At 38.9% G+C, this 24,868-nt stretch overlaps 1 protein-coding gene across 1 annotated transcript in view; it reads right to left on the bottom strand.

The window, feature by feature from the left end:
- ESR1 (estrogen receptor 1) overlaps positions 1–24,868 on the bottom strand; it is a 166,830-nt gene that overhangs the window by 92,132 nt on the left and 49,830 nt on the right. Inside the window, exon 2 of the mRNA XM_075146139.1 lies at positions 21,729–22,233. Within this exon, the coding sequence (XP_075002240.1) occupies positions 21,729–22,233 (505 nt within the window). The remainder of the gene's footprint in view (positions 1–21,728; positions 22,234–24,868) is intronic.

A 24,868-nucleotide genomic window follows, 5' to 3' on the forward strand; every position in this document is an offset into this window, starting at 1 on the left:
TGCAGCAGGCGATGGCAGGAGCTCACTCTCATTCCCGAGCAGCAGAGGAAGGATGTCAGTGATACCTGCTTACAGCTGTAAATACGGACACTACAAGTCCTTTATTTTACTCCAGTTTAGCAGAAGAAGTAAAAGCTAGTAAATACACAGAGGCTGCTGCCACTGCTGTCAGTGGGAATGTCTGCTCAGTCCTCCCACCACTGTTCTTTGTCAAGTGCTCTCGCTTGACCCACCCAGCTCCTCTTGTCCCATTCTGGCACTTACCTCCACCTTTGGGCTTTTCCTTCCCTCTGTACCCTTGTAACCCAGTGTGCCATGCTTATTTAGCTCCCGTTAATCTTAATATACAATCCTACTTTCCTTTGACCTGCCCCACCAGTTCCACAAGCATATACTGAGATTTGCAACTAAAGAAGGATTGAGGGACCTTAGTATTGCCATTTGTTGACTGCATGTAACTCGTTAATCATAAAAGGACAAAATTATATATATTTTTCTTCAAGGCTGAACTTAAAATGTCTGAAATTCTGTGGTGAGCAGCTCATTATAAGTACTATGAACTATCAACAAGAGAAACTATGATGTTTTAAGTTAGTCCAAACAGAATTAAAATATTCTAAGGTCAAAAAACAAAACAAAACAAAACCATCAACACAAATATTTCTTTATCATACCTTTAAAACTATGAAACATCATTTACATATAGGGCCTTGCCTTATATGATTTGTACTTCTGTCTTTTCTCCTCTGGACTGGCACTGCACCTCTTATAAGCAAGCCTTCATCACAGTAACCACTCCCATTAGAGCCTTGAGGTTCTGTGTGCCAGGACACTTTGCCCATGGGATAAAATGGGGGCCAGAAACACATCTTTGAAGAACCAATTGAGAGATGCCATGTAAGCCATAATAAGTGATAAATGCCATAATATTTCTTGCCAGAATTTCACTTCTGAAATAAGAAAAAACATTGTTGTCTTATTAATGTTTTGAAGACCATTGAAATCAGCACAGAAATCTAGTTTCTGCAAAGAAAAAGTTCAGAAAATGAAATCCCTCTATTTTAATTTTCAAGGAAAAAATTTGCATTTTGCAGAAATCTCAATTTTAAAAAGTTTTGGCAGAAAGATTCAAACACCAAAACATTTCTTTTCATGCACACATGTACATAGAAATAAACATGTATATAATAAGCAAAAAGAATCTACAGACACATCCAGAGGGACAATTCTGCAGGGTTAACCTGGTGCAGAAGTTGCTGCTAACTCTACCAGTAGTCAAACTGCCCTGCAGTCTCAATGTGCAAGTGACATGAACAGACCTACAGAAATTACATACTCTGCAATCACTATATACTACCATTCAGTAAAGCAGGGACAGAGTATTGCTTAAAAGACTATACATCTAGACCTGCCCCACAGGAACTCGTTTTAACTTGCCTTACATTTCCAATGACTAAGCCTCTCTCGGTGGACTGTTTGCTGCTTCACTACCTAATGTCCAGCCTAAGTCCTCTCTGCTGGAAATAAAGCTCATTTGTCCTCAGCTATTTCCAGTTAACCCAGAGAACAATTCAGTCGCTGCCCTCTTAGTACACATTTTCCCTTTGTAAGGTTCCTGCTACACTACCTCTCAGCCTCCAGTCTTTCTTCCAGAGTCTCCTCTCTAATTCTCCCATCCTCTTGCTGCTCTCATAAGGACTTTGCTTGCCCCTTAGTGGGCATAAAACTCTGAAAGAGGCCTTGCCAGTCTCTCTTAAAACAGCGGATTGACCTGTTCATCTGTTTTCCTGTTCACAGAATAAAATTTGCCTTTTCTGCAAGAGATTACTCTGTGGACTTGTTTTACCCCTTAGATTGTTTTTTGTTCTGCAGTCCTTTTCCCTACTCAGTAATTCCCCAGTTATTGTATTTGTGCATTAGATTTCTCCTTCCCAAAGGCTGGACACTGCACTGACCCTTAGTGAATTTGAGAAATATTTAATGTTTCGGATTCTGTTGTGGTAAGCAGCATTAGAAAAATGTCCTCTTACATATTTACATTACAAGTGGCCCGCTTACAGATCTCTGCTGATTTTAACAACTGGCAGATACCATTTGGTTATTTAAAAATTAATGATACTATTTTATCTTTGGAGTATAATCTCTGCAAATTATTGTTTTGATGTATCATCTTTTGAATCCATGATCACTGGATGGTCCTCCTACTCCTTAAGGAACAATACTAGTGACATAAATATTTTGATCCAGTTCCTCAGGATCCAAAATAATGACCAGCCAACTTTCTCAGGGTTTCTCTGCCCATTTCTACCTCCTGCCAGGCACAGTTTTGCCTGGGCACTATTTGTTTCTGACACCATCTATCTCATTCAGTGAGGCAATCCCACAGACTCTGGTGTATAAAGAGTCATATAATCTGCGGAAACACTTTAATCCACTGTGCAAAAGCATGCCAGATTTGATGAAAAAGCTGCTGACAGACAAAGTGCCTCCAGGCACCGCACAGATATGATTTTCTGGCAGCAATACCGAGTTGGTGTGTGGCTGTATGGCTCTGGGGACAGAAGCAACAGGGGCCTGAGTGTGGCAATCAGCTGTGCCCACAAGTGTGTCAAAGTGGAGGGCCCAGCGGGCAACCACTCTGGAAGTGTGGACACAGGACATCTCACTTTAGTGTAAACAATTTGAAGAATAAAATATGTTTGAAAATCTGGAAGCATGAAAAAAAAACAAAAGGCCAGCTTCAGCTGACAATCTCTGGTGAATATGCTCTACAGCTTTCACACTTTTAGAAATATCTAGTCACCCTTGTCTCCATTAAAGTTATGCTAAGACTCAAAGACTAAGCTGAAAAGTTGTACCACTGCATTTTTTATATGAGTCTTAGAATTAGAATACGGCTTTTGTGAAAAAGTTGAAGTTCAGCCTTTCACATAAGAACATAACACATCCAGAAGAAGTGTTTCCTCCAGGTTTCACTGTTCCTAGTGAACTTCCTTCAGAATTACTCAGTCACTAGGCTATTTTTTTCTTTCTTTTCTAACATTCAGATATTCTAGCACAATCCTACCATCTGAAAGGAAAAGGTTAAAAGCACTCAATAGATTGGAAAAGGGTGTTTCAGGAAGTGCTGTCAGATTCTTATACTTACCTCCTGACTATTTCAAAGGTAAATGCCAGCAAAAACACAGGAGTCAGTCATAAATCCTCCTTCACCATGCCTTTTATAGGACTTTTATGGGTTCATGTGTTCCTTTTATTCTTGGGCAAACCCTCTTTCCAAATATTTCAGATTTTCACACATTAAGATTGCAGTTTAACGAATTACTCAAAGCTTCATTAAATCCCTAGGAAAATCTTTCAATGACCAACATTAAACAAGACATTTTTAAAGAAAAATGCTTGAAAGATATAAATGTTGTCCTTTACACCGACCTCAAAAAATATGTTAGGAATGCAAATTGTATAAGACAACAATACAATTTAGATAACGTTGTTTCAAAAATCCCAATCTAAATCAATCTATCAGTTCAAATGGCTATTTTTCTTTAAAATGACATTTTAAACTGAAAATGTGACTTTAAGGGGTACACTGCATTTGAAAATAAACTTTTGAAATGAAACACTGGTACAGCCACATATGGTCCCAACAAAGAAATCAGAGGGCTCTAGGCCACAGGAAAATAAACCCTGGTGAAATAAAAGACTACTTAAAGTAGTGCTTTTAAGCTCATCAAAGTGCATGCAGACCTCTTGAACCTGCTGATATAAAGCACAGAGAAGAGACAAAAATCTTTTCCCAAAGAGTTTACCGCTCAGACCATCTACAAGGCACTCTATGCCAGCTGTTAGCAAGAATACCAAAAAAAGAGTAGGCAGAGGTGCCAAGCCCAAAGACATGATATGGGCAGCAGGGAAGAAACTAGGCACTTGGGAAAATCTGACACCTGCGTGTAAAAATGCTTGTGTCCTTGCCCCAGAAGATGTGGTTTATCCGCAGTTCCTTGTTCTTGCCCCAAAACAGTAAACCCTGGGAAGACAGCCTCTGCAGTTCTTGGACTAACAGTGCACAGTCTAGGGCCCAGTGAAAGAAAAAGAATTCCTAAACATACGTACCCATTTATGCTTAAGCCAGTTTCATCAAACCAAACTACTAGCACGTGGGGCCCGCACAATCCCAGTAATACAAGCAGATTAATTCCCTTGCAGGCCATGGCTAGCCTGCAGAATCAGCAGAGGTCCAAGACTGGTACAGCAGAAAGCCAGTCCAAGACAGGTACACTGCATGTTGTGGTGCAACACTTGATTGACAGCTGAAAAGACAGAGACATCAGTCCTAGCTGATGCCCATGTACAAGGAATATGCATCCCAGAAACTCAAATATGACTTGAAAGTCATATGCTTGAAAGCGTAACAAGTGTAACAGATGGGACAAAAGCACATGGCTGAGTGTTACCAATCAAAGGACAGGTGACAAAAGCGTGACAAAAGGCAAACAAATAGCCTGTCTGAAAACATGTCATGCCGACCAGTCATTGCATGCAAGGAGGGCTGCATTTCACCTGCAGAGTTGGGCTGCTAAAAGTCTTCACAGCACTCTAGTGCTGTCAGGCCAACAGAATACCTGTGCTTTGTAGCTGGTTATATACTCTTCTTCCTCTGTTAAGAAAAATTAATAACAAATTATGTCAAGTTTCAGTCTTGATAGGTCTGGACCCTAGTAGGGAAGATGCAGACCTCAAAGTAGCATGCTTTAGTTTGTCCTCTCAGTCAAAATGGAGGCAAGACGGATGCACAGAAATATGATGCCAAACACGATCTGGGTAGTTTGTGGGGCAACATTGCTCCAGCTGAGGTACTTGACTCAGACTTGTCCTATGGAAAGTCCTGAATTCAACTTTGCATGACAATTCATTCTTTGAATATTGATGAACAGTAAACCATATGATAAACCTGTTAGAGTTTGAAGCAGAGCAGTGAAGTCCGGCAATGCCATGTAGCCTAGTGGTTAGGTGTGTGCTAGCTTTATAAGGCCAGGCCCTGTTGAGACACAGTAAAATAAAATATAACTTATCTATTACGTTTGTCGTAGAGGATCTCTAGAAACATATGCTAAAAATATAGTTGAAAATGTAAGAAATAGAAAATAAAATTGATAAGAAATAAAACCTGAACAGATTGTTATATAAATGATACAACTTGAGACACCCCCACCAAACTGTTTTTCAAACTTATTTTAAATTTCTTAGATCCTACAGCTCTCCTTCCCTTCAAGGAGAGCCGTAAGCATTCAGAATCTCTCTAAGTAATCCCTAGACATCACTTCTGAAAATTTAGTGTTAAAGGCTATAAAGGCTGTCATTTTTCTTTATGTCCAAGAAGCAGTAACTACAAACTGCTGCCAGACTAGGCAGTCTTGCTCTCCCTTCATTTCTGTCCAGAGACACTTAGGCCCAGAGATGCAAATTAATGCTGTTCAACACACAGTCACAAGACTTGAGGCAAGGGAGGAGGCCAGAAAATGCAGGGTGAAGAAGGAAGGAGCCCAGCTGTGTGGTCACATTGGCTTACTAATGCAGGCACAGGAATCGTGACCAGAAATGTGACAGGGTAAAAAGTCTCTCAGGGACAGCTTTCAGTTGATCAGACTAATGGTTACATTACAACGGTATAAAGTATTAATATAGCAGATTGAAAAACTGGACTGTGTTCTTGACCTCATTCCTCTGTATCTTTTCTTTCCTGCTTGTAGACTGCAGATCTTTCTGTCTTTCTTCATGTGCAGGTGTCTCAATCATCAGTACTAACCAAATAGTAAATAGTAAGTTTTACGTATCTACTTTATCTAAAATATCCCAAAATAGCTAAATTATTCATTCAGATAATGTCGATAGATAAATTTGCATATGCTGACTGTGTAATCAATAGTAAGCAAGGAGAACATGGCTCATGAAAGGTAGGAAATACATTCATGTAGCCAACTGCACATAATAAGTGTTTTTTCAAAACTGCTTGTTGACATATTTTTGGGGTAACTTACACAGCAATGTGTGGGAAATTAGATCTGTGAGAAATCCGTACACTTGCCTTTGGTGTTGGTGATAATTTTGTTTCAAGGCATTAAGAAGTTGGATTTTGTTTTGGCAAATCCATGTCATCTGTTTGTGTCATTTCTTATTCCTCATAGCAACAGAGAATAAGCTCAAATGCTTCAGAGGTGCCACAATATAGCACCTCATTAATCTTCTCACTTTTTATTGTTGGTAGGCAGTAATTGCTCCCTGCCCTATAAATTACAAAGGAAGGAAAAAGTCTATTAGATAGACAAATTCACACAGAATTGAAAGTACAGTATTATGGACACAGCAGCCACACTTCTGTCATGACATTTAAAAACACATTATTACTTGTTCAGATAGGACACACATAATACCAGTGTACTAGACACGAGGAACCCCTGCTGAATCTTACCTGTTTCTTCTTTTCCAGATATGCATGCTTCTTATAAATGAAAGCGAAAAAAAACACCACCCAGGTTTCAACTTCTGTTTGTTGCATAATATTCTCTAATGGCTACTTACGGCAGAAAAACCATCTATTTACTCATTTCTAGCCAAAATATTATCTGTTGCGTACAGTTGAATGTTGGAAGTGGATGTTGCACTAAGCTTGTCACGGCAAACCTACTAACCCACCACGGTCCAGCGCAAGCCTCGACAGGACAGCAGCGGCTCAGTGGAGCTGAGGCTGGCGGCTGACGGCAGCACATCCCTCCTCACCGCTGCTCTGGGAAGGCCGGCAGGATCCGATCACCGCCACTCAGCCCCTCATGGCGTTAGGACTGAGCAGTAGCCAGCAGCTATGACTCTTTCAAAACAACCTAACAGATTTTCCATTTCCTCACACCAAGATGGTCCCCAAAGTTTCCAACACTCTGTATTTCAGACATTACTCTTCCAGAAAATGATCTGAATGAGCAGCAGGTTAGGACACAACACCAGGCTCTCGTCTAGGCTAACTGTGGTATAAATATGACCAAAATTAAAGCTTGATTTTCAAACAGTCCATGTATTCCAAAGTATATCAAAAGTATCCTATAAGACAAGTAGGTCAGTATTTTACTTATTGCCCAAAGGCCTCTATTCTTTGATTTACTCCTGTTTTGGTTTTAGTTTTGTTCTAACCTTAATAAAAATATTTTGAAACATCAACAACAGTTTTAAAATTGTACTGTCTTTCTTCATATGGCTCCATCTAGCATCTCAGGTACTTATTTTTAATTCAAGCACGTAACATTAGGTATCCAAGCTTGAAACCATAGTCACTCGATTTCACATAGATATTTATATAGATTTGCAGATCACCAAGCTAAATAATTCTAACCAACTACAGTCTGTTGCCAAATCCGGAATCCAAAACCAGTTTCAATCAGGTTATCTTGGAAAGTATAATACATAAAATGGAAAGATAAGCCAACAGTGCAGAGATTCTGACTGAAGATTTCTTAATTGTGTCTTCATTTTCCAGCCTCACCACTGCTCCACAAATCCCAGTGGGAACTGTCACACAAGACACATTCTTGATTTTCACTTGCTGATAAAAGGTAGAGAACCCTTTGCATTCCTACCCAAGAGCTCAGCTCCTCTCCAGTTCCACACTCTGGAGTACACATGCCAAAGGAATTGAACAACGGTGCAAGTATATGCACAGCAGCAGGCTCTGAAAAGGTAAGTACACGTAACTCTGCAACATGGTGTGTAAGAGAAGGCTTGCTGCTGCACATGTTAGTGAATCAGGAGATGAGAAAAAGACATAGGAAAAGAGAGATAAAGAGCATCCTACCCCTGATATGATGCAGCTCTGCAGACCCACAAAAATCCACCAAACACAACAGGCATCAACTCCCAGTTGAACTTATAATGTGTGAATAGGTACCTGCAAGTAGTTTTTAGTTTAGATTTGATACATATTCAAAGCACCTTCTAACAAATTATTTGGATTCTGTTTTGTTTAGGGAGACAGGAGATATTTTTCTGAACTTGTCAGATGGAATTCAGCTAAACCCCTTGATATATATGCGCAGATGCAAAAAAGCAAAAAGGCATATTCTCAGACAAGAAATTGAACTGGCTCAAGTTTTGTTCTAAGAGCTTAAGCAATTGTTATTACTATTTTGAAAAAAAAAAATTAAAAAATGGTAATTTCAAGTTTAACAGCAAAACTCCTAATGCAATATTTTATTTCTCCTTTAAAATCCATCACTTCCCCTCAAAAATGCTCTGTAGTAATTACAAGGATGCAATAAGATAGCCTTGCTAAATTAATGAATCACAATAGTTCAATCTTTTGTTATGGACGCAGTGTGCTCTCATCATTACAAACTCATTTGGTCAGAAAATACAGTTGAAATGGGCTTATAGATCAGATCTATGCAAAATCATATTCAATAGGAATTACTCTTCTCTAGTAGGGTGCTAATTCAGTTCAGTATTAGACTTCAGCTAACAACATGAGGATTAATATCTGATCTTCTGTGTAGCTGAATCTGTACTGAACTTCAAACTTATATCAGAACCTCTAACTGTAAGTATAAATTAATTTTTTTACTGCATCATCTTGTACAAGACTTGTTCCTTCTGTACAACAGCTGTTCACATGTCTATGGTACAAACATAACACCTCACGTCCTCAGAACATCCAAGGATTAAAGAGGCAAAGAAAATAGCTTGCAAGTGCTGATAGTACCAAAACAGGAATCCAAGGAATAAAAGTAGCTCTTCAATTAATTGCTCCCCATGACAATTTTAGTCAGAGCCTAACATGGACAAAAAACCTGGACAGCACACTCCATTCATTTCCCAGTTACAGAAATACCTGTTCTAAACATTTCTGTAGTGATTCCCACATAATGATTCAGAGTATACAGGAAATAAAACCTCCATTCCTTGACTATGCTGAGATGATTGAGGTATACAGTAAAGCTACTGATTTCAGATTTATTAAGCACTGAAATACTTTACTTCCTTTCCATTAGATCCATATTTCTTTTTTTTATTTCTACTCGGCATATTTTAGTTGGACTAACTTATATTTAACATTACACTTTTTAAAGCGTCTCAGTTCTCACAAAAACAGTCTTGAATATCTCTCACTCAGAGAGAGAAAGTTGCAATGAAAACTCTGATTTTGAATCTGGGATTCAGAATTGGCCATAGGACACAGACCTTGTCCTTATTTTTTAGAATTTGCCCCTTGATGTCATGAGAAAAGAACCAAGTAGTCGGCAGACACAGACCTGAGGAATTTCTCTGGTACAAGGAGACTTTCCCCAAGTAATCTGGTATCAAGTCTACCCTACAAAGACCACCTCCAAACTCCATTCATTTTAGGCTGCTACGTGACTTAAACATGGCTCTTGTCAAAAGTCATGAAGTGGAACTGTTGGAGACCTGTTCTCACTTATTTCTTACCATGTCTCCCCTGTAATAAATAAGACAACTCGTTTTGCTCTGCTTTCCTGGGTTTTAGTTCTGGAACAACCTGGAGGGACAGCGCAGAAGTGGGGCCAGTCTCTTAGGCAATGCCGCTTTCAGGTTGCTTGCCATTTCCAGACAGATCCACATTTGTTGACAATAAAGTGAATTAGGGAGAGAGGAAACAAGGCATGTATGAGTCAGAAAATGGGTCATACATGAAAACAGCTTGAAGCTATTAATACCTAATGTTGCCATTTAATAAATAATAAAGAAGCTGGTGTTAGACATACAGCGACATTTTAGATCTTGAAAAGGCAGTCTTGGCCTAGGTAATTTTCTTAAATGCTTTTAAAAAAAGGGGGGTGTAGACAGCATTTACTATTTGCTTATGTACTGATTTTTGTACTGAAATGCATCTCTCCCTCTGAAGAGTAAGATCTTCAGTGCTTTGCTGAAACGAACCAGCAAAATCCTTCATCTTAAGTAAGGAATACAGTGAACTAAGGGTTGTATCTCAGAGTTCATGTCAGAAGCAAATTAGAGAACATGAAAAACTGGTACATTAACTCCTTGCTTCTGTGCAATCATCCTTTATCTACCTATGAAATAAATAAATGCAAGGTAGCTGAACATACAATTCCATATAAGGCCTGAAGTGGAAATATATTTATGCTGTAATTTTTCCGAGAAAAATGCTGGCTATGTGTGTTTAACAAGCCTGTAAACCATTTTCGTTCCATTTCAGATACTGTGTTTAGTAATACCATTGTTACTTTTGAAAATCATACTCACTGACTGAGCACCTACTCAATATTTTGGATGTTTTCACCCTTGCTCATACGTAGCCTCATGTCTTCTTTCTTATTCAAGCCTGCTCTGAAAAGAGTCTTCTTGATTTTCCACATGTGATTTTCAATAGCACTCTTCATTATAACAGTTGGGCACCTCACAGACACCAATGAATGTTTATTCATAGAGGTCCTGTGTGGTAAAGGAGGACATGTTTCTTTTCACATGTTAGGACATTAGGCAGAGAGAGAGAGAAAGATATATGCACACAAATTTAGTTCTGGCATGTTTCATCTTTGGGAAGGCCAATGTTACAATCTTACTGATGTAACTTTATTATATTTTGTCCATGCACATAAGAAATACCAAGGCTTTAAAAAAATTAAACAATCAACACCCAAAGCAGCATCTCATTGAGTCCTGAGTGCCAGTTGGTGTTTCAGGAATGATGGAAGCTCATAAATACAACACCAACCTCTGCCACTTGGGCTATTGAACGAACAAACAGCTGGGCTAATCCATTACCTTTTGGGTAAATCTGTAATAGAGAGGAATAAAATGCAAGACTTGCACATACCTGTTGGGAGGAAGATTGTTTTACATAGGCCCAGCTCCATGTTCCCTGTTTCTCTCTGTCAGCCTTTTTATTTCCCCATGCTCTGCAACAGGCACTTGCTCTGTTTCAGTCCTGTTTATAGCCCCTGTCCCTAGTCCAAGTCTCAGTCCCTGAGTACCTTTAAATTCCACTCTTCACCTCCAGCTCAGTCTTCTTCTGGAGATCCTCCTTCAACTTTACTTTTCTGGTCCACCCCAAACTCTTCCAGGTCTTTATACAATATCTACTTTCTCCTACTAGAGCACTCCCTCTGTTCTTCATCCGTGTTCTGTCAACCAGTTCACAAGTCTGCTACAGCACCTCACCAGAGATTCAAAGTTTCTACCTTACCAGACCCGCCAGATTTCTTCACTGGCCCCGTTCTGTTCTTCAGCAAGACCACCTTTATTTAGTTCTCGTCCCATCTTCCCATCCTGCAAGCTTAGTTTTTTACTGCATTTTGCTGGTGTGACCCTTGCCAAACTCTTTAGAACTAGCACAGATGAAGCAGAAGGACACTAAAAGCAGACGAGAGACCATTTTTCGCGTTCCCAGTGTAGTGAGATGGGCTGCACAGACAAACTATAAGATGGGTGCAAAATGACTGGACTGCTGGACTCAAAAGGTTTTTATCAGTAGTTCAAATTTGGCTCGGTACTAGTAGCATTCCTGTGCAATTAATACTGAGGTGAATATTTCATTAACAACAGAGATGAAGGGAGAAATTGCACCCCTAGCAAGTTAATGACCGACCGATACCAAACTGGGGGGAAGGGGGGACGCAGAGTGGTAGATATGCTGCAAAGCAAAGCTGCCAATCAGAGGAACCTCAACAGGCTGGAGAAATGGCCTAACAGGAATCTCATGAAGTTCAACACTCAAAAATGCAGAGCCATGCACCTGGAGTGGAATCATCCCTGCAGAAATACAGAAGGGGCTGGAAAGCAGCTCTGCAGAGAATGACCTGCGGGTGCTGGTGGACAAGTTGAACAGGAGTCAGCAGTGTGCCCTGGCAGCAAGGAAAGCCAAACACATGCTGGGCTGTACTAACATAAACATAGACATGAGGCTGAGAGCAAGCTCCCTTCTCTTTGGCGCTTACAAGACTGTTTCCAGCTTGGGGCTTCCAAGCTGAAGACAGTCTTTGGCAAACTGGAGCAAGTCCAGTGGACAGCCACCAAGATGAAGAGGGGGTGGAACATGAGGAGATGTTGAGAGAACTGAATTTGTTTAGTCTTCAGAAGAGAAGGCTAAGGCAGGATTTTATTGCTGTCTTCAACTATGTAATGGGAGACTTTAAAGGAGACAGAGCCAGACTCTTCTTGGAGGCACACAGTGAAAGGGCGAAAGATATCTGACACAACTTTGGGCAAAGAATATTGTGATTATACATTAGGAAAAAATTTTTCACAGCGAGAGTAGTTCAGCACTGTTACAGATTGTCCTGTGTGGATGTGGACTCTCCATTCCTGGATATTTATAAAACTCAACTACATAAGGGCCTGAGCAATTTGATTTAACTTTGAAGTTAGCCCTGCTTTGAGCAGGATGTTGGTCAGATAATCTCCAGAGGCCCCTTCAAACTTATATTACTCTGTGATTCTCATCTCTCAGTAACTTGCCTCAGCCCACAGTAATAATTGCAGAGAAAGTCCTGTTCAAAAACCATGCAGCTGTGCGATGCAGCAACCTCACACAATTTGTTAGAGAAGGATACTTTTGCAATCAAGTCAATATATAATCACTGGGAGAGGATGGAGCATGCATGACACATGAAATTTCATATAATTTAGCTATCAAATGCAAAAAAATTCCCACTGTGAATAGTGAGATGCTTCAAGAGTTTGTATCTATCTTAAATTTGAGTAGGTTTTCTGGGGAAAATCAAACAAAAATAACCCTGATTTGACAGCATCCCCCCACTACCAAATATCAGAGCTATATCTACAATACAAAGGTATCTAGGCTGTCCAGTGAAAAAGTTTTGGGGTTTTTTTGCATGAGTATAGCAAAATTTTCTTTTCCCTCCATGGTACTTAGAAAGTTGAGCCATTTTTTGTCAAAATGTTAAAAAAAAAATTACCTGAAACTATCACCTAACACTGAAAATATGAGCCAAAGCTGGACAACATAAGTAACCAAAAAAGAGAGGAACCTAGGCAGACTTAATAATAACTAGAACTGTCTATAAATAAAGTGGAGTTTTGCTCCAGGGTGTTTAAAAATTTCTCTGCAGAATCAGATTTATTTCCATTTTGTTTGGGTTTTTTATTGTTTGGATCAAGAAGAAATAGTAATAGTAACAACTTATCAATGTGCAACCTGCATTAACAACATTTGACTCCTTAAGCTGCAATATGCCTGGCAGATACTCTTAAAACATGCCTCTTACGATTGTATTGGTTCTGATATTGTTGCCATTTAAACCTTCAGCTATGTTATTTTATATGGGTTTCTATCTCACCACCTTTCTCCCTGAACCTAATTACAATGCTCTCAGATTTTTAATATTCTGCTTAACCACCATTTCCGGGATTTGCATGCTTTATCTCTTATTTATACCCTTGTAGATGAAAATTAGGATTATATTTCTCATAGCACGGCAAGACAAAGCTATAAATACTGTTCAACCCATATGTTCTAAATAATCCAAACCATGAAAAACTACTGCAAGGTAATAAATGTGCTACGGTGGCTCATATGTTGGCAACATATACATTTTTTCCTTGCTTATGCTTATCAATTTGGCTGAAGGAGGAGTATCATTTTACTGCAGAATGGAAGAAAACAGACAAAGTTGTTCTTTGACATATTAGCTCCCCAAAGATATCTAGATTTGGCGCACACTCTCAACCATAGTATTCTTTGCCACCGCTATAGTTTCCTGGATACAAGGATTCTCTGATATGTAATTTGAAACAGGGATCTTGCTGTCAAGTTCAAGTTGTAACTAATAACCAAAGCAGGGAACACTTATTTGAATTAATTTTCTATAGACACCAGCGGATACAAGTTACTGAATAATAACTAGATACAGCTTGATCAAGATAGCTCAGCAAAACAAACGTTTTAGGAATGCTTACTAGCTTTATAAACTGAAAACACAGGTGACAAGGTATTATGTGACATTTTATTTTTGCCAAAGATCAGATTTTATAGTACTTGTCTTCAATGGTAAAGTTTAATGACGATTTTTAGAGTTAGCACCTTCCAAGCTTCCATCTGTTCTCAGATCAACTTGAAGAGGAAAAAAAAATAAGTTTCTAAAAACTGGAATATTTTTCATGGATTTATCAATTAATAGATCTTGTCTCAGAAACTTGAATTACATTTAAAGTGAAAAAAATTTAAAAGAGAAATAGAAAGAAAGCAGTAGGTATTACATATTCCCATTTAACAGGGCTATATGTAAAAACTGCAGTGGAAGCTATCTGGAAAGTATATTATGAGTTTCCTAGTCTTGTGATTTAAGATTTGGGGCCTAAATTTTATGCCGCATCTTCTCCTGCAGCTGCTACTTTCTGCAGAGCATCTTCCTAACTATTTTTATTTAGCATGAGCTGAGACTTTTCCTGTGTTGCAGTAAATTTCCCTTCTCCTTTCTTCCTAGCTTTGATGCCCCCTTTGTAACATACTAGAAAGTTTTCCACCATCGTGTCTTAGCAGCACGAATCAGTACTGAAGTAGGTGATCTAAGCAGTGTTTCTGCACGATAGCAAGTAATAAAATACGAGGGAGAGAAGACTGGAAGTAGCAATTGAATCAGACATTTGCATCACAGATTGATGAGACGCTGGAAAAAAACTTCAAAGGAGAAATACAGTTTTTACCTAGAAAATCAGTTAAAAGCAGTTTCCCTATTTGGATACGATGATCAAGATGGAAAAATACACTGCTTACTCGCATAGTTTATGAATGGGAAGTGAAATGCACGGGCATTAAATGCAGCCCAGCGCTGCCTAGATGCTCACTGGTGTGTCATCCTCAAAGGGAGAGGAAGGCTCTCCCCTGTGGCATTCAACAGTTAGTCTACACAGATGCTGCTGCCTGGGTCTGGGGGAGGTAAGTGTTGACAGTCGGCAGCGTTGTGAGATAGCAGCAGGTGGAAACAGAATGTGACATATTCCACCCATGTTGTCCGATTCGAGATGGACTGCACCCTTGAACAGTCATTGTAGACTGAAATTCCACCCACTGGATGTGAAGTGGTTACATGCATGGCTGTTCGCTGTTAGTCACCAACCGCTTGTTTAAGAAGTCGTCTTAGATACTTCTGACTTTCAACCTTGACCATTATTTTTTACTTTTACTAATGGCTTCCATGCAGTGGAGAAAAGGGAGGCATCTTTTCTTATTTGTATAGATCCTGGCTGTTGTGTCATTAGTTAAGACTGTCACTGCAATGGTTGGAAGACCACTGAAATTGTTATGTGTGTCTATCAAATAGGATTTATGTTTAGGACAGTCATATTTAAGCTCTGCGTTTTCTGAGGACCATACTTCCTTTTTCTACTAAAAGGTTAAAATAAAATGCCCAGATCACTCCTGAATCCAATATTGTTATCAATACCTTGTCAAGGAAGAAGATTATCCTGCAGATTTATGATCTTCTTGTCTTTAACAGGTATCGCTGTAAGTATGTGGTAGGTTAAATCTGACAAGCAGTATCTCACATGTTCATAGTCTTGCAACAGAAGAAATATCTTGAGTCACATGATGTAAGAACCCTCCCAGCAACTGGAATCTGAGCTTGGCAGAAAAGCAGAAATGCCTTGCCTTGTCCAGATCACATTGATCAGGGTTCCTAATGAGGTGTGGTAAATGATGACCTTTTGCTGTTCACTGGAAAGGCCACCCAAAAACTTAGGGATAGTGTACAACCTCAGATGTGACTTCTGTCTGTACAGCCAATTTTCCAAACAGCCCCCATAATGAATGCAATGAAAGCAGTATTTTAAATGAGAATGTTGAAGGACAGCGTCTCCGCTCTAATCTCAGTTCTGATGCCTGAATAGATAACAGAAAACTCCCTGCAGTCAGACGAGGGAGTCCACAATTAATTTCAGTGTTTCATTGTCAACAATATCAAATTATCAAAATTCTCAAAATCTCAATTTTTTTAGGAGAAGTGGATGCACTTCACTCGCAGGGCTCTTCTCCTCTGCATTTGTTTGGCGCTATGCCTTAGCTCTGGTCAGCCTTTCTTGTTGGTTTAATAAAAAAATGCTGGCATTTGATGTTCACTTTGCAATTGCTGAAGGAACTGGTGCCAGCAACTAATGCTTTCCCTATCAGAGCAGATATGGCCAGCAGTGTTTGTTGTTTCAATAGCCTCAGAGCAACAGTGATCAAGGCCAATGACACAGAGTCAATTCCGTGTCTTCCTCTCAAGGGACATAGTGCAGTGTCTATCTGAAGGGAGATTACAGATGTTGGCCGCTTTGACTCTTTAGAAACAGGAGACGTATGGGTGGGATTCATTTCACATAACTTTCAACACCACTGGGCATTCATCTCCATTCAGTAGATATCTGTACCAGAATGAGTCACTTGAGCCATCTTTTATAGTCTAGAAAGAGAAACTCACACTTTTAGAGCCTAGTGCACCTGGCCTATTTTAATCAGGTACCTTTGAAAGGGACAATGTGTGTGTTCACAGTTCCTGTTTCTCTCTGTGTCTCCATAGGCTAAGAAGGGAGTTCATGTGAAGGTTTGATGCGGTTGTCCATGCCGCATGCCATTTGAGGTGTCCTCACTGACACCCACCTCCTACTCCAGAAAGGTACAGCCGCACAGTAGGTCCTGTATCATATCTGCTAGACCCATCTGACGTTATGGCCTCTCACACAGCACCAGATGCCTAAGGAGTAGAGAACTGAATCAAGCCCTAGGCGTCTATATTTAATCAGATGAACCCCATCCACACAGGCTGCCTGAACAAACATGTTTTTAACCACAAGTTTTAAATCCACGTGGAAAGGACTTAGTATATGGAGCAATTCCTGAACCTGTGATTTACACAAAAAATACATCTGCTAAAGAAGTGAAGAAAGATTTCTTCAATAAGAAGAAAACTTTGGAAAGGAAGCTCAGAGAGAGCAGGTGAGATTCATCTCCCTACCTTGGTGGAAAGGAGGATAATGAGCAAGCATCGCAGCTCCCTTACCCCTTTCCACTGCTGCCTGGCCTTATTCAGGGGCACAACGAGGCACAGGACACATGTGCTCCTCAAAAATCTGGGTTGCTGACTTTATGGTGCAAGCACTTGCAGCAGGATCCACATCAGCACATTCCCTAAGAAGAGCTGCAGAAAGAGCAAAGCTGGTATGTACAAGTCCCTCATAATTGTAATGTGTGAGTATCTAAGAACATTTAACAGGTTTATCTTTACAACGCTTCCATGAGATAGGATAACTCCATGTTTTCCTGTCTCTTTCATTACAGCCATCTATTGCTGTGAAATTGTCAGGGATATCAGTATAAGCTCTGAAAGCAGGAACACTCCGAGTGTTCAAGAAACTGCCTGAACACTCAAACTGTGTTCGAGAGGGGACCTTAGAACAGATTGATGCTTTAGAGAAAAATAAACAACAACAAAAAACCCCAAAACAAAACACTACATTACATAGTACTCCTTCACGTTATGGAATACCTCATAGTGCACAAAAAAAAAAGAAAAAATACCTTTGAATTTTGCATTCATTGTAACATTCTTCTAATTTTAAAATTTGGAAAAATCCACTTTGTTTAGAACTCAGCATGAAGAGCTAGAAAGATTCATAATGAATCGGACAAGGTAAAAAAATACATATTGGGTTAAGTAACTATTTTTTGGACTGATTTATGAATTACAGCAGAAGAGGGATCGATCTACATTTGTAATCATTCTCAAATTTAGCAAGCATTAAAAATTAAAGCTGTGATCATATTGATTGGAACAACAGCTTTAAAATGATTCAGAGTCATTTTCAGCATGATAGTTGGGACTAAAGCTAAATAAATACTTTATTATATTAATCTAAAGCTAGATCCTGAGGTACTAAAAGATACTCACGAACTAGCCACTAAAAGTGAGGGAGCAATGAACGATTTTTCATCTGGTATTTCTGTTTGTACAGTGATTTGCCCTGCCTCTGTCACTCACTACAGACTAACAGACAACTCCCTCCTCAGGTAGCTGGTAGGTGCAGTCCATTTTTACATGGGTTTTGGCCAAATTTGGAAGCAGCACCAAACACAGGCTACAGACAGCCTGAAATACAGGCATGATTTTACTTCAGATCTGAGAAGTGCAGACTCGGTGGGATGACACAGGACCATCACACCCTGGCAGAACAAAAAGGATTCATCTTTGCTGTTGCTTGTAGGAATTTACTGAGGTAAATCAGCTACCGAAAGGCTTCTTAGTTTTTCCCTGAATGAACAAAAACACAAGGAAATAACCAGAAATGACTTGAACTCAAACTTAATAGTTAAGAACAAAAGAAATCTTTCAATTAATTTACTGTAATACCCATGACTACAAGATTTCCTGTAATAATAACCATTACTAGTCAGCATTTAATAAAAAAAAAAAACACTATCAAAATGATCGAGAAAAAAAATATAAGTGAGATTTGAAGAGAATTAAAAACATAACTGGCACAATGTCTTTACCCCAGACATTGTAAGACAAGGGAAAGGTATTTTAGTTTGGCTCCCCATAAAAACAGCCACAAGGTCAGACATAAAAAGGGTCAAGTTAAAGGCAGCACAATTTGAATTAATTAACCCCCTTCTTTTTTCTCTGATGTCCCATGATTTAGAGACTCCAGAAAGGAGGAGATTGGTATATTTTTTGTATTCTTTACAAAATCATTCTTTTCTTTATGTATCATTATGTTCTCCAGCTAGATATAGAAGCCTGTCATTATCTTGCAATAAGAGACAAAGCCTTTTGGAAAAGGAAACAGTATTTGAAAGAAATAAAATATAACTTCAGAATTAATACACATGTAGCTACACATGTGTCTACAGTCAGCAGATTTTGAATACTTATTAACATAATCAAATGACATTAAAAGTTTTCCTTATCACATACAGTAATTTTTGAGTTTTGTGACTGAAGATTTTTAACATTTTATCAAAGTAATAACAAAATATAATTTCAGCTCCAACCTACAATGATTATTTATTGTCCTAGCCACTTGTATCACTGAAGGCAGCATTTGCATCTCAAATCCAGAGTACAACAGGATGATGCAATGCAAATATTTCTGTCTTACAAGCCGAACAGCACAATTCTCTTACACAGAAAAGTAAATGAGAATTGCAGAGGAGTCCTTCTGGGTCTTAGGTTACATTATTTATTATAGAAGCAGGCAGCCATATCATAAACTGATCATGATCCATTTTAAATGTTTTAGGGCTTTTGGTTTGAGAATTTTTGCCTTTACCACTCCTACTGGTAGGTTGTTCAGAAACTCACCATTTTGGTAGTTAGACATCTTCCAATATCCAGCATCAATTTATTCATTGCCAGATTACACTGCCCCATGCTCTCTTTTCTCCCATAACCCAACTGAAACCAATGAGATTAGCCAAATCAATAAAGGAAATTGGAAATTCATGCATTATAATATTTTTTAAAGAACTTGTTCTTAAACCCCATGATTAAATATTTAAATATTTTCCAAATGCTGAACACCTATTCAAAATATTTTTAACAGACAATTGGTGATTGGATTTGTGCCAAAACACAAGAATAAAGACCTAACATTTAACGTTATGAGGGAGATAACTTTGTAAATACAATCTTGCAAAAATGAAAAGAAAAAAAAGCAAAGCTTTTATCAATTTAATTCCAACAGTACTATGCATGTTAACAAAAAGATAATCATAGCAAGCACTTTAATACACATTTCTTATTCCCACGTAAGATGCGCCTTACAGAATTATAGCTGGAAGGGGCCATTAAATCATTTGTATAACACTGTATGCAGATAAACCACCCGCATATCCAAGATCATAAATTAACCTAATTACCGCTGCATTAAGCCTCGTCAATTGCATATGGCTAAAATACATCTTCAAGGGAGACACCCATCCTTGATCAGAAATGTCAAGAAATGGGGAATCCAGCACTGGCCTTACATGTTTGCTCCAGTAGTTAAACTAAAAAAGTACGTTAATTTTATTTTGAAGTGTCTCACCTCGATTCACTGTTTAAAAGTAACAGGACATTATTTCCACTGTTCAACTTCTATTTCCAGGTGATTCTTGGTTTTGATTCCTCCTGAAGTAAAATACCCCGACTATAGTACATTTTCTGCCTGTGTATTTCAACTTCACAAACTCACTACTCCACTGTTTACATATCTAAGGTCACTTACACACTTTTCAGCATAGGTTTGCACTGGATGTTCATGTAAAAAAAACCCTTTAATCAAGCACAAAGTGCAGTTTCACTCTCAAGTCACTGGTAATCATTCAAGATCTTTATGCTCTGACATGTATTCACTCTTCCTAGAGGTATTGTATTTGGTTGCACTAAAATGCATTTTGATTGAACCGATTCAGTTAACAGATCACTGTATTGGACAGTCTGATATAACCGTTATCTATCATTTCACCAGCCTTTATTCCACCTGCTCCCCAAAATTGATTAATCATTTGCAAAAAATGCAATCATCATCTGGTTTTTTGGACCAGATTCTGCTATCAGATTCTTAGTCAGGCTGAGATGGACTGTCTTAAGAACATACGTTGCTGTTCACAGTAACATGTTATATTGTGCAAATAAGTCTGGCAGAATCTGGCCCTCAACAGGGAAAAAATAATTTTCTTTTATTTTTTCAGAGTCATCCCATTTCTAGCAAACTCACCTGTATCTCTCAAATAAACAGATATAGACAGATTTTAGGAAAAAAAAAAATTACATCTAACTGTTCACTTTGATTCACTGAAGCCCAGTATAATAAGCTGATGCAAAACTATGCTATCAACACTGCACAAACATTAATAGTGTGGGTATTGGTGTGTATGACTATATTTTCTTGGAAGCTACAGTTCCATAAATTTCTACCACTTACTTCAAAAATTATGTTAATGTTTTCACAGCTGACAACAAATATTTAAACCAAGGAAAATTATTCCCCTCCTTCAAAGATACTTTCATCTTTCTATTCCAGACAAAAAAAAAAAAAAAACACCTTCTATTGAGGGACAAAAATACAAAAAGCCCAAAAATCTTATCTTTTTAAATGCAGCATGCCAGATTTATGGTTAATATAGATCACCATCCAATGAAAAATGAAGGTTAGTACGTACACAGCTCTTAGTATAGCTCATGAAGGTGATTACTGACTGAAATACTGTCACTTCAGTTTCATTAGGAAGGATATTGTGCTTCTGAACTACTTCCTATATAAGCCACTTCTCACACTGTAAAAGAAGCCAGACGAGAAAAATCCTCCTACTACCAGCTAAGAGCTGAACAAACAACCACTCAAACCCAGAAATGTGTGATGATGGAATTCTGTTTAGTATACTTCAGACAGTAATTCTAATATATTGCAACAGGGAGGTCGTTTGCCATTCTTTAATTAATTATGATTTCATGTTTTCCCAGGAAACAGTTATACTCAGTATCCAATTTGTTTCTCATTTACGTACAGTTTTCAAAATTTACAGCTTACAGTCACAGTGAGCTGTGAATGACAGTTTTGTTTTATTCCACGGTATTTTTTATGGTCTAGATATCGTGGATGATTCAATGAAATCACACGGTCCTTTGCACAAAAAGAAAAGATTAGGGCGTACAGATTTCCGCATTCTAATTTTCTCAGTTCGTCTGCTTAAAGGAGAAAGAAAAATTATCTGTAGCATTTACCTGTAGAAGGCTGGAGGAGCAGCTTCCCTCATCCCAAAGCTGCCCTGTTCATTTTCAAGGTAATAAGGTACCTGTTGGCTGTGATGATGGATGAAGGGTGAGAGCTGGGGCGCCGTTTGCAAGAACACCACTGGGCTTGGTGGGACATTGTTCAGCGAGTGAAATCCTGCCAGACTGCTGGACCCAAAAGATTCGGAAGTAGGGGCATAACTGAGCGTAGTGGAGCTGTACACTGGAGCCGTAGTAGCAAAATCATAAGCGGCTCCTTCTGGGTAGTTAAAAACTCCTGTCTTGTTGCTCTCCACATACATGTCGCTGAGCGATCTTTCCAGGGGAATCTTCAGCTGAGGTCTGCTCAGTGTCTCCAGTTCAGTGCCTTGAATCTGGTGCAGCAGGGTAACTCCAGAGGTTTTGGTGTGAAGGGTCATGGTCAGTGCTAATGGCAGTGAGCAAGGAACATATCTGCTTTTACTGTCAACAGCGAGATCGGCAGCTGGCAGTCCACCTAAAAAAAATACCAGAACCTATTCTGAGGCTCAGCAGAAATCATAATAAAGCAGCACTACACAGGTATTCCTCTAATCTCGGCAAGGAGGAGGATACAAACAAATGCAGAGGGAGCACTGAAAACGCACATTCTCTCTCTCTCTCTCCCTCCCTCTCCCTCTCTCTAACTTTTAGGAACTCCTCATCTACGCTAATATGCATTACAAGGTGCTGGCCGCGAGCCAGTAGCTCTTGCCTTGTGCCGACGTTGGTTTAAACATCACTTCAGAAACAATTAGGTTTGGAGTTATACCAAATAATTGTCCCTCTAAATGTTACTTCATTCTTACTAGTCGTTTAATTTTTCACTTCAGGGTAGCCAGCGCTCCGCAGCAACTAACGGGAAAGAACACTTAAATCCAACCAGGAAGAGTAGTCCAGTGGTCAGGCAGATTACTGCCTTTTATTTCCTCAGCAGGCTCCAATCTATCTGTGCTTATCTCTCCTCCTGTTTGATTCATTTTCATGTTTGCTAGAAATATGTAATGTGTACATTGTAATGACCCTGGGTAGGACTATGCTGTAACTGAGATAGGGCAAAGCAGAATGTGTGTGTGCAAGCGCGTCCGTCTGTGCCTGCGTGTGTGTGTGTGTCTGTGTGTAACCAGCCTCAGTCAACTAAACCAGCTAACAAAATTAAAGGGTGTGTGATGTCTATGTAGAAGAAAATATTTATAATACACTTTCATCAGTAATAGCAACTTGAAGTTACTAGAGTGTAATAGTAACATTAAAAAGCGAGGAAAAGCTTTAGATTAGCCTAAAAATTTCTGTCTTTTTTAGGCTGTAAAATGATGAAACAAAGCATCATTCAGACTTCGCCACAGGAAGATCCTAAAAGTTAGGAAAAAATTATTTGATTGCATGACACGTGAATTGAATACAGGAAATTCTTTTTCCTAGTCCTGTGAACAAAAGCTCAGCAAACTTCAATTTTGAAATCAGATTAGAAAATCAAGTAATCTAAAATAATCAAATGGGATCGGCTTTATATAATAAATATATAAATAAACTGAAATGCCTCTCAAAGTTATATTTAGAGAAAAGAAAAGGGAAGAGAGAGAACATAATGAAAAGGTGTGGCATGCATGCTTCATCTTGCAATCTCATTCCATATAATTTTAACTTTGCGCAAACATTTCTCCTCAACTAGCTAAATGAAAACCTCCAGAAACTGTTTCAAGCTCTCTAGCTTTATTGCTGTGGTCTGTGGTTCAGTCAGTGAAATAGGTTAATGCCAACTCTAAACACATTAATATATGGGCTCCAGCTAGTATGCTTTGAATACTAGCAACGTCTATGTTGTACTTAAACAACTGCACAGTTATTCGGCTCAACCTTCAAAAAACCCAGGAAACCAAAAAACTGAATATGCAGGTCACTAATAGCTTCAAGAAAGGTTTACTAAAAAAGGTTTTGTTTTAGTAAAAATACACCGTTTTCAGAATTTCTACTAAAATAGCTAAAGATATTTATATTTGCAAGATTATTCTGAAGCAATATACATTTGTACCTCCGCAGGCACACAGCTAAGACAGCAGCACACACATAAATATGTACTTGATAGATTTCCTCATCCACCCAGCCACCCTCCCTGCCCTGTTCAAATTTCAGATTGTAGACTTTGATCAAAGAGATAAGCTTGTTTAAATAACACTGGACTAAATATGTTCCCAGTTAAAAAAATAATAATCAGACAATCATACCCAGCAGTTCAGAAAGTCTTCGAAGAGTTATTCTGAAAATATGCCAGACAGTGTGAGAGAAAAAAAAGAGACCGTGTGCATGTTTGCATAGAGTGGGCGAACGTGCATCTGCAGAGACTCACAAAACAGCAAGCAAGCATAGCTCTCAGCAGCCAGTCTGCTGGGCTACACAGACTGAAATGAATGGCAGTTACGAGTTTAAGGTCAGTCACTCTTATAGATTTCATTTCGTGCTTCGGTAATACATAGAAAAAGCATTATCTTGTATTAAAGTGCATAGTCTGAGAATTAATGTGAATCTGCCTGCCATAAGAAGTACCCACTTCTACAGTATGCTAAAAAATGGACTTCAAATTTTTATTTAAAGCGTTATCCAACATGTACGCTATGTTAGAATTACTGTATTGACATGCAATAAAACACTCCGGTATAATAGTTATGAAGAAGACGGAAGATATAAGTGTGCACACAGAGACTTGACTTCTGAGTGCGTCCTGCGCACCCTCAGTGCTCCTTGCATGCAGTTTTGAAAAACCTCATTAATTATTTTGGGAGGATTGTGTGTTTTCAGGGAGACAAATATTTAAAATTTCCACCATATGCAAACAGTATTAAAACACACTGTAGGGTTAAGTAAAAGGACCGTCACTTTTGCTCCATGCCATTTAAACTAGGCACCCTATGAGCAGCTTCCCACAAGCCAGTGTGGAAAGTCACAGGCCTGCCCCCTAAAAGGGCGCAGCAATAGATGGCTGCGGTATCCCTGCAGCGCACAGCCTGGTACACATCTCCGAAGGAAAAATGTGAGTGCCACCAAACGAGGTCTTAGGGGCTGCCTGGGAATCCCTGTAATGTTTGGCTTACTTTTTCTGTGGAAGAAGAGCGAGA

Source organism: Calonectris borealis, chromosome 3 (assembly GCF_964195595.1).
Source record: "Calonectris borealis chromosome 3, bCalBor7.hap1.2, whole genome shotgun sequence".
NCBI classification, from domain to species: domain Eukaryota; kingdom Metazoa; phylum Chordata; class Aves; order Procellariiformes; family Procellariidae; genus Calonectris; species Calonectris borealis.